Source organism: Acytostelium subglobosum (genome assembly GCF_000787575.1).
Source record: "Acytostelium subglobosum LB1 DNA, scaffold: scaffold24, whole genome shotgun sequence".
Taxonomy (NCBI): Eukaryota; Evosea; class Eumycetozoa; order Acytosteliales; family Acytosteliaceae; genus Acytostelium; species Acytostelium subglobosum.
In genome coordinates this window covers 222,937-233,832 of record NW_012236509.1, presented here as the reverse complement: position 1 = coordinate 233,832, position 10,896 = coordinate 222,937, and the positions used below count along the sequence as shown (strand labels likewise).

At 48.5% G+C, this 10,896-nt stretch overlaps 4 protein-coding genes across 4 annotated transcripts; 3 read left to right on the top strand and 1 right to left on the bottom strand.

The window, feature by feature from the left end:
- Positions 1 to 300: 300 nt before the first annotated feature.
- Positions 301 to 1,809, top strand: SAMD00019534_098610 (hypothetical protein; the record flags this gene model as incomplete). The annotated part of the gene is made up of 1 exon (XM_012894893.1): positions 301 to 1,809. The coding sequence occupies one exon, from the start codon at positions 301 to 303 to the stop codon at positions 1,807 to 1,809; it is 1,509 nt and encodes a 502-aa protein (XP_012750347.1).
- A 266-nt stretch (positions 1,810 to 2,075) lies between these two features.
- Positions 2,076 to 2,793, top strand: SAMD00019534_098600 (hypothetical protein; the record flags this gene model as incomplete). The annotated part of the gene is made up of 2 exons (XM_012894892.1): positions 2,076 to 2,427; positions 2,489 to 2,793. Coding segments are annotated over 2 exons (657 nt in total), but the record flags the coding sequence as incomplete, so codon positions are not given.
- Positions 2,793 to 4,100, bottom strand: SAMD00019534_098590 (hypothetical protein; the record flags this gene model as incomplete). The annotated part of the gene is made up of 2 exons (XM_012894891.1): positions 2,793 to 2,947; positions 3,026 to 4,100. The coding sequence occupies 2 exons, from the start codon at positions 4,098 to 4,100 to the stop codon at positions 2,793 to 2,795; spliced, it is 1,230 nt and encodes a 409-aa protein (XP_012750345.1).
- A 1,566-nt stretch (positions 4,101 to 5,666) lies between these two features.
- On the top strand, positions 5,667 to 10,286 carry SAMD00019534_098580 (hypothetical protein; the record flags this gene model as incomplete). Its single annotated transcript, XM_012894890.1, has 5 exons — positions 5,667 to 6,111; positions 6,188 to 6,774; positions 6,850 to 7,057; positions 7,127 to 7,305; positions 7,377 to 10,286. 5 exons carry the CDS (start codon positions 5,667 to 5,669, stop codon positions 10,284 to 10,286), a joined length of 4,329 nt encoding a protein of 1,442 aa, XP_012750344.1.
- Positions 10,287 to 10,896: the final 610 nt, after the last annotated feature.

The following is a 10,896-nucleotide window of genomic DNA, read 5'->3' as shown; positions in this document are numbered from 1 at the left end:
CCCCCCCCTCTCCCTCTCCCTCTCCCTCTCCCTCACTCTCACTCACTCACCAGCCACATCACAATCAAGGATTGTTGTTGCATTGCGCTATTCTATTCACTTCTCTCTCAATCCCCAGACCTCTCGCTGACCATTCCATTATCTCTATCACTATCTCTCTCTATCTCTCTATCTCTCTCTATCAAACTCTGGCAAATACCTCAGTTATACTTTAACTTTTAAGTTAACTTAAACTACTTCCGTCGTTGCTACCGCTGCCCTGCCTGCATACCTGCCACCCAATATCCAAGAAGAAAGAAGATGAAGTCCTTAACAAAGTTTATAAGAAGCTCCTCTGAGAAGACTATCCGCAAACAATCTAGCGCGAATAGTCTGGCTGGTGCGCCATTCTCAAAGTCTCACAATACTATTAATCTGTCCGTGGCGGATGGGGCCAGCAGTCGGGACGTTCCATTGTCCTGCTGCTTTGCCGCACCCTCTCCCAGCTGCACTCTATCGCAAAAGAACTACATCAACTTGCTGCCATACGACATCCTCCTCACAATCACATCTATGGTGCACCAGAACACTATCCTCACTCCACAGTTTATCAATATCGCGCTGGTCTGTCAGCTGTGGCACAAGCTGGCGCGACTCAATGGCAACAACATCGTGCTGGACCGATTGTTCAGACGCATGGACGCCAGCAAGATGAAGAACAGCACGATCGAAAGCACCATCAACTACATCACATATCGATACCCTTCGCTCGACTCGGTCGTCCTGTCACGTCTGTCGCTGGGTGCCACACACTTTAAACATACAATGTTCTTTGTCGATCACATGGAGCGCATCTTTAGTGTAAAGGTCGACCTGAATAAGTGCGACTCTAAGGAGTTTGCCCAGCTCTGCACCGTGCTCAAGACCAAGCGACCACTCAAGACGATCTCTATGGACAACCTCACATCGCAACACCAGTTCTATCTGCTTGATCTGCTGGAACACTCAACGTCCGTCTCGTCGGTCACTCTGAACAACATCAATCTGGTGGCACAGGAGGACGCCACTAGTCTACACAACTACCTCGTCGAGGCCAAGACCCTCACCGAGCTTAACATGTCTTTCACTGGCTCGCAGCCAGTCGAGACCGTCAAGCAGATGCTGGCGGCAAACTCGTCTCTGCGCCACATCCGACTCACCTGCCTGCCGACCAACGCCACACAGATGCGTCCGCTCTCCAAGTTTGTCTATCCATTCCAAACACTGTCGACTCTGGTACTGTCCAACTGCGATCTTAACAACATCGAGATCGAGCAGCTGGCGCACATCCTCACGACCAACCGCAGCATCAAACATCTGGACCTGTCGCACAACCGCTTTGTCCAGCCCAAGGCCATCGCCACGCTGCTGGCCGCCATCACAGAGAATGAACAGCTGCCGCTTGTAGAACTCAACCTATCTGGACTGGCATGCAACGACGCCGTGCTGAAGCAGCTGGGACAATTCATCAGCAAGAGCAAGCGTCTGCAGCGATTGGATGTGTCAGACTGTCCTCTCCAGTGGACCGAGAGCTTTGCCGAGTTTGCTCAGAGTCTGGGCGAGTCGCGCACGCTCACCTCACTCAAGCTCAATGGCAACAAGATCAATGCCAACCACTTCCACGACCTAATCAATATCCTCTGCTCCAAAGACACGTCCATCGCCAGTCTAGAGCTGTATGGCACACTCAACCCAACCATTGGCAACCAATATAGAGACCGACTCAAGAAGAATGACAATGGAACACTTTTCATGGATCTGCTCAACAGCAGGATCTATCGAACTGTCTAAGTCAATACTATTATTAAAATGTACTATTACTATTATAACTACAAGTATCTGAGATAATATCATGAGAATGATTGAATGTAAGGTCGTTGGTGTGTCTTGCCATACAAGTCGCGCGACTTCCAAGTATTGTGGTTACCGACTCGGTAACACCCACTCATTCATTCATTCGCTCGCTCTTTCGTTCGATCATTCAATCAATCAACATATAATTAATGGCCTCGAGAGGTAACAAGAGTATATTGAGTCTTGCAACAGAGTATGTTAGGCATGAGATGCGTAACAATGATCCATCTCACGATTGGCTACATGTCAATCGTGTAGTGAGATTAGTACAGACGATCGCAAAGGAGGAGAAATATGAAGGCGATTGGGAACTGTTGACACTATCAGCTATAATGCATGACGTTGGTGATTGGAAGTATGCTGCTGGTGGCGATGAACGTGCTGGTGTCAATGCCGTCGAAGCCTTCTTGACGTCGCACGACTATCCCCTCGACAAGACCAAGAGAGTCTGCCACATCGTCAACGACGTATCATTCAAGAATGAGCTGAGTCGCCCGTCCGACTACATCTTCTCACAAGAGTCCAAGATCGTCCAAGATGCCGACAGGCTTGATGGTATGTATTGTTTGATTGATCGATACATTGACTATGTTTAGTAACCAACAACAATGCTTAGCCATTGGTGCCATTGGCATTGCGAGGACATTCGCTTATGGCGCGACAAAGTGTTCACCATTCTATGGCGACGCGTCGTTTGGTCAGTCGATCAACACAACGCTCACTAAGGAAGACTATATGAAGCGATCGACACAGAAGCAGCCAGTGGTCGATCACTTCTATGACAAGCTGTTCAAGCTCAGGGATCTGATGAAGACTGGTACCGGGCGTCGTCTGGCTGAGAGTCGCCATCAAGCAATGGTCGAGTTTATCCAACAGATGCGCGACGAAGTGGATGACGGCACAAATCCACCTGGCGACACTCAGTAGATTGGGAAGGCTTGGTCGACCTGCTCACTCCAGCCCAGCAGGCCGTCCTTGATGTGCTTGATAGCCAACGACTCAGCGTCGGTCAGTCGCTGACGTAGTATCGCTGTGGCGTCCTGCGACTTGTTACCTCGTCTACAAACTACATAAACTGTATGAATGTCGTCACAAGATTAGCCATGAGGGAAGGGATGCCGTCGGCGGGCATTGGTCGACGATGTGTACTTACTTGGAAGTGGTGGATCAGCCGACTTGACAAGCTGTTCGATTCGATTGATGTTCTCCGCCTTTGTAAGGTCATCGATTGGAATATTAATGGATAGTGGCAACGAGCAGATGTCAAACTGTTGCTTAGGCCTCACGTCCAGGAGGAGGTGAGCAGCCTGTGCGTCGAGTACCTGCTGCTTGAACTCCTGGCATGTCAGGATGAGTGAGGCGTCAATGCGATCGTCCACCTTGGTCGCCTTGTCACTGTAGGGCGAGCTACAGAATTGAGGATAATCAATGAGTGCTGTCACGCTGGGTTGGTCGCCGCACACCACGCAGGTGGCCTGCTTGGTACGGATGCGCACTGTCTTGAATGATGCGGCCAGGCCGTCATATAGCATCAGTCGTCCACTAAGCACGCCTTCAACATTGTTCGTGGCGATCTTGATAACTTCGAGTGCTTGGAGCGAGCCGACCACACCGACGATCGGGCCCAGCACACCGCCATCTGAGCAGCGCGTCACAGTCTCGGCGGGCGGGGGCGAGGGGAACAAACATCGATAGCATGGTCCGTTGTTATAGTTGTAGACAGTGATCTGGCCATCCCACTTGAGTGCACTGCCACTGACCAGTGGCTTCTTGCTGAGCACTGCCGCGTCGTTGACAAGGTAGCGAGTGGCCACATTGTCCGAAGCGTCGACAACAATGTCGTACTGAGCCACTAGTTGCATGGCAGTCTCTGAGGTGAACGTGAGCTCATGAGCCACCACAGTGATGTCTGAGTTGAGCCCCATGCATGAGGCGGCCAGCGACTTGGCCTTGGCGACGCATGACGCAGCAGCGCGCTCTGAATGTCCAATCTGACGATGTAGGTTACCAATCTCCACAACGTCATAGTCTACTATGCCAATACATCCAATACCGGCACCAGCCAGATACAATGCCACTGGGCATCCCAATCCGCCTGCTCCAACCACTAGTACCCTTGTCTTCAACAAGCATTGTTGTCCAACAACACCAACACCTGGTGTAATAAGTTGTCTCGCATATCTCTCAATCTGCTTGTTCTCTAACTGATGTCCCAGTGTGTACTCCATCTTCTTCTTCTTCCTCCTCCAGTATAAACATGTACTTGTACAACTTCAACTTCAACTATGTTGTTTGTACGTTTGAGTAATGTTCAAGAACGATTGAATGAATGAGTGAGTGTAGAATATGAGCAACTTTTGTCAAAATAAGGGGGGGATTGGTTCGGTGAGAACAAGTACACCCACTGGGAATAGTTGTTAGTAATTCCATCTCCACTGCCGCTTGGTCACCTTTGTTTGGTAACACTTTGGTTAATTAAAACACCAAAGAGGTAAAGTAATAGTACGTTTCAACCCTAAACCCGATGGTCTAAGATGATCCAATATCCTACATGGATTGGTCTTGCGTGATCAAGTTGTTTGATTGATTTAGTCGACACCAGGTAAACCGTCAAACTAGGCTTAGTTATCAGTGACCTGGACGGCCACGACATTTTCATACCTAAGAACCTAAATATAAAGATTGGAATAAGTGTGATTGAGAAGAAGGAAAAAAGATAGGGAGTAAAGATAATGATAGAGGTCGAAGTTGGCGCGATATACTACCCTGGTTTCCCAAGTTGTGTTCGACTATCAATCACCAATTGTCACTATCATTCGATTGAGATGTTCATTGTCTGATACTTTTAGTGTAAATGTTCAAAAGACAATGTGTGGTTGATGATCACAATCACCACACATATTCCTTTATGATGATCCTGAATGGTGAATGATCAATTAATGACTTTGGAATGAGTGAGGTTCAAACTTTAAAGTGTGAGTTCACTCAATCCATACCAAACAGCCACTACCCAAACATTCACCAACCAAACGGTCAATGAATCGGGTTCTTGATGTCGACCTTCTCGACCAGGCTCTTCTTGACGACAATTACCTTGATGTGGTATCCTTCTTTAGAGTCAACGGCATGTAGTTCAACCTTTGCCAATACACCATCGGTACAAAGGTACATGTCGTCACTGTGGCCGTGACCGATGACGATATACAACAAGACACCTGGTTTTCAATCACACCAATCTCAATCAATCACATTCAATCTATTAACAATGTTGACAATATCACATCAACTTAGGTTATGGTGCTGCCAAGTTTGGAGTCCTCAAAGAATCTAGACTTGGACTCCATATGGAGTAAAATGTCTGGAGAGACCATCGACTACAAGATGGACAATGTCAACCCTCATGATGCCAATGATAAGTTATCTAAATATCTAAATATATATTATTATGTTGTAGGAATGATCAATCAATGAATATATGATAAATGATTGTCGAGGTTGTGGAATGATTCCATTGAGTGAGTAACGTTATCGTCTTTCATTTATTCCATTTTTCAAATTAATTACACAAGAACTAGCAAAACGAGCGAGGAAGTTTGGAAAGAGTGTGTGAGACGGACTTTGGTTTCGCTCGACTTCGACTTCTGCATTGTGAGTCTTTCTCTGTCTCTATCACTCTCTCTTTACACCTCACTCACTCATTCAATATATATATATTATAATATATATAATATCTTCTTATACTTTCAGATATTGAATGTTGTTGTAATAACAACATTACATTAATACCAGGAATTATGAAGGATAAACAAACCACAACAACTACAACTACAACCTCTACAACTTCTACAAAGCCTGCCAAACAACAACAGCAATTGAAGAAGAAGCAGCCAAAGAAACAATTGACACAACAACAGAAGAAACAATTGGATCAACAGAAGAAGCAGTTGCAACAACAGAAGAAGCATCCCCAACAACAACACAAGAATCAACAACAAGATGTTGACCAAGATATGAATGAAGTGATGGAGATTGCTCCGATCAGTCTATCGGCCAGCATGGATAATATGGATCAGGTCGACCTCGAGATCAAGAAGAAGGACGACATCCTCCAATGCTTCTACGACATCATCTCTGCTGACGAGTCCACCCGAATCAAGGGTATCTCCCAACTCGTCCTCACTCTTCAAGACCTCCAGACCGACTTCAAGCCAGAGCATCATCGTGATATTACAAGATATGGTATGTGTCCAATCACGATGATCATTCTCAAGGGTGATCCTCACTCACTCACTCACTCACTCAATCAATCATATAGTCTCAAAGGTTATCGACATGAAGAATAAGATACATAATGAGTTGTTCTGCCCAGAGTTGGATTATACTATTCGCAGACTTATTAATGGTCTGGCATCGGCACGCGACACTACTAAGCTGGGCTACTCGCTGGCCATCAGTGAGATACTCAACACATTCACCATTGTCGACGTGGCCTGGTTCGTCGACCAGTTGAACGAGGTGATGGACTTTAACGGCAAGAACGGCGTCACCGAGGTGCAAAGCCACTTTGGCCGTATCTTTGGTATAATGGCCGTTGTGCGTTCAGGCCGCATTGACGCGAGCTTCATCACGCGTCCACCCACCAAGTCCTCGATATACAACGCCAACAACCCGTCCACCGACAATATTATCGAGTGTCTGGTCGAGCAGCTGATCTACATCTCCAAGAAGCGCGCAAGATACACCGAGCTGGCCTACGAGGTCCTTGTCGCCCTCATGCAACAGACCTCCGAGTCACTCTTTGACAAGTTCTGGCAGTTTGTCAAGCCACTCATTCCCGATGCCATCTCAGAGTACACTCCCGATCTGATCGTCCTTCTCCTGGCCGTCTCCAAGAGATACAAGGTAAGTGTGGAGCGTGTGGACACTATCGGCCAAGCATGTACCTATACTGACTCACTCGATCAATCAATCACACAGCAATTCAACTTGCTCAAGCATACCAATGGCTGGAGCCATAGATCGCCATTCAATCAATCCAATCTCCAGCACATCCGCAAGATTTACTCGGATAGCGCCGACTGCCATCCACGTGTCCACAAGATCTGGAGTCTCTCCTTTGCCATCCTGCTCAACAAGGACAGCGAGAACGTGTCATTGATTGAGTTCTGGAAGAAGGTCGTAGACAGTATGTATCATTCATCCATTCATTTATTCAATATGCGAGCGTCCAGAGGCTAACCAACTACTACTACAGACAACCTATTCAGCTCACAATCACATATTAAGAAGCAGTTGGGTCTGCAGCTGTTTGAGATGTTGCTGCCCATCATCCCAGTGGACTCGATCAAGGAGCTCTTCACCCCACAGCTGGTGTTCTACCTCGCCCAGTCGCTCCAGACTGACAGTCCCCTGCATGAAGTTGGAACTGAAGTGGTACGTTCAAGGCCTGGCATAACCTCACCACACGTCCACACCTCACTAACTCAATCAATCAATCAATTTAGTTCCAAATCATTCCAAAGACTGCTGAACAATCACAGAAGCATCGCCTGGCTTTGATCTTGTACTTCTCGGGCAAGGGTAACGAGATGTTCCACAATCATATCCCTGTTGATGTGATATCGGAGCTGTTGAAGGACATTGATATTGAATCGACTGTGGCATATTTGGAGCAGTTGTATCGTGTATTCATCACACCAAATGCCTCATCGACATTCAATGTCGAGTCGCTCGAGGGCGAGGAGCCCGAGGACACTGACAGCGAGGCTGCACAGAGCGAGGAGGTCCGCATCCTCTCGCTGCAGCGCACCTGGGTCCTGAACCAATTCTCATATATCGTCAAGGAGCTGGTCAAGCGTCCACTCGAGCACATCATCGCGCTGGAGCAGTCCGTGCTCAAGCTGCTCAAGTTCCTCTACTTCCACTCATTCTATCTGCCACTCGAGGACCCATCCGTGCTGGACGCGGCCTCATCCAACAAGGGCAAGGAAAAAGGCAAGGCTGCCAACAAGACTGCCCCAGCCAGCTTGAGCGAGTTCACCCTGGAGCTGCTGTCCATCGAGCCAACCACCGAGATCACATCAAAGGTGCGCGAGCAGTGCTCAATGCGTCTGATGTCCGTCCTGGAGATGCTCACCAACGTTAGTCTTGTCAAGGGCGCGCCCGTCGAGGGCATCCGCTCAGACAGCCAGTTCTGGGTATCGCTTCTGGTCGACTTCCAGAACGAGCTCAACACAATTGAGAACAAGCCACAAATGGCCACTCTGCTGCCCGTCGGCCTGAAGCCACTGGAGCAGGTCAATAAGGTGATCAAGAGCCTGCAGAGCCAGCCCCCAACCGCTCGCTCGACACAGACCCGCGGCTTCGAGCTGCTGTTCCTGCACGTTTCGTTGCAGTACCTGTACGACCCACATGAGATCTCCGAGTTGCTCGAGGATCTTGTGATGGCTTATGAGGAGATCGTGTCACCTGCCCCCAAGGCCGCACCAAAGAAGACCACCAAGAAGGCCGCCGCCAAGAAGGCTGAGGACGAGGAGGAGAAGCCACCAGCATTCCTGATCATCCTGGATATTTTGATCAGTTTGCTGGACAAGCCTTCACACATCCTGCGTACGGTCGTGCGCCAGATCTTCTCAGTCTTCACCGACAGCATCACATTCCCCGTGTTGGAGCACATCCTCAACATCATTTCCGCGCCTGTCACTGACATCTTTGATGGCATGAACGAGGAGGATGATGAGGAGGACGACGACGAGTTTGAGCCAATTGACAGCGACGATCAAATGCAAGACGACGACGAAGACGAGGATGGAGAAGACGAAGACGATGAGGATGCCGAGAAGGACGACGATGAGGACGAAGAGATGGAAGAGGACGACGACGATGACGATGATGATACAGTTGACCCAGAGGTGGTCGCCAGGATCAAGAAACAACTTGGCCCACATCTGTTGCTGAATGAGGACGACGACGATGAGGAGGACGATGCCAAGCCACCCACTGCGGCCGAGGCCAAGCAGCTGGACAAGTACCTGGAGCAGATCTTCATGCGCAAGAAGGAGGAGAAGCAGCGCTTCCACGACCTCAAGACCAAGACCATGACGCTCAAGATCCGTCTGATCGACCTGGTCGAAATATACATCAAGAAGTTCCAGGCAAACCCCAACGCCATCCTCTTCCAGACGATCCCCCTGATGCTCAACGCATCCGGCTCGGAGGAGCCCAACATTGCCAACCGTTTCGTGTCGATCTTCAAGAACAAGATCAGTCTGATCAAGCGCGCCGACCCAGCTGCCGTCAAGGCCGAGTCGATCAACACCCTGATCAAGGACTGTCTGGACAACATCAAGCAGGCCACCACAATGACCAGCGACGAGAAGGAGAAGAAGCCCTACCTCTTCCTCCTGTCGGGCCACACCATCTACATGGCGATCCGCGTGCTCCAATCCATGTCCGACACGAGCTTGGACGTCAAGGCACTCAACAGCCAGCTGGACACACTGATCACCAAGGAGATCCTGCTCAACAAGAACAACACTGTCGTGCTGACCTTTGTCCACGAGTACGCCCAGCGCTTCCCACAGCTGATGGTGGCTCAGATCCCCAAGCTGATGGCCATTCAAAAGGAGTGCAAGAACGACTACATCTCAAAGAAGGTGCTCAACATTGTCACCATGATGGTGCCCAAGAAGTCAGCCCCAGCCGAGCAGATCAAGCACTTCATGTCCAGCGTCCACATCATTGCCAACACACTGGTCGACACCCTCGCAACATGCAAGGAGGGCCAGCAGGCGCCCGTTCTGGCGCTACTCGCCACCGTACTACAGATGGCCAAGTCACACAGCACCGTTGCCGTGCTCAAGCAAAAGATGGACTTTGCCAAGATCGAGCAGCTGCTGGTTGAAATGTGCAAGAAGAGTGGCAAGCGTGCCATCAAGGACCACTCGCGACGAGTGCTCTCACTGCTCGAGATTGAGAGTGAGTTCCTGGAGCAGTCCAACAGGAAGCGCAAGCAGAAGGAGAGAGAGGAGAGGTTGGCCAATGTCAATGGCAATGGAAACGGCACTTCCGAAGACGAGAGCAAGAGCAGCAAGAATAACACAGGCATACTCACTGTGCAGAATGCCAAGCGCGATAAACCAGTGGCCAAATCAACACAGGCCAAGGTAGACAACAAGATCAGGAGCAGGCCCAAGAAGGTGGAGGAGGAGGTAGACGAGGCTGGCGAACTATATAAACAATTGACCGACAAGGACGAGGAGCCACAAGATAAGAGACCAACAAAGAAACACAAGAAATCACCATCTTCATCATCATCATCAACTACATCAACCACATCATCATCCAAATCATCATCAAACAGTACATCAAAGCCAAACACTCGCAGCAGTAAGAGTGCCAAGACCAAGGAATGAGGTGACTCCCTCTCCCTAATATGTTAGGCGCGGTAAATGGAAATAAACAGGACCCGACCAATATCACAATCCTCTCTATCTCCTCCTTTTTACATCATTGAGATAATCAAACAATCAATCAAATAATTACAACAACTCAACCCATAATTCAAATCAGTTTCAAACAATCAGGTACTCAAAGTTGTGGGAATACTAATGACTGGATGGGGAAGTGCACCGGTGCCCTGTTACTTCGATTACAAACATTATCAAATGAAACCTTTCACTGTAAATGAAAAGCTTACTTGCCTGCGTATACCCATTCGACCAAGGCAAGCGCCTCGGACGAATGACCACAGACACCGCCATCACTTCCCTTTTAGTCTTTGATCTTTGATAATAGATGGATCATTAATTGGACCTTACAGCAATGAATATTGCCAGATCTTGCAAACTAGTTTGGCTACATTTATTTGAGTGTAGCCCAATCAGCTGACATGTAAACATTCCCACACACACTATTGTGATCACAATCGTCAACACACTCACTCACTCACACATTCATTTGTCAAACAGATACAGATAAACAAACATACACATACACACACACACACATACACAAACAAACAGA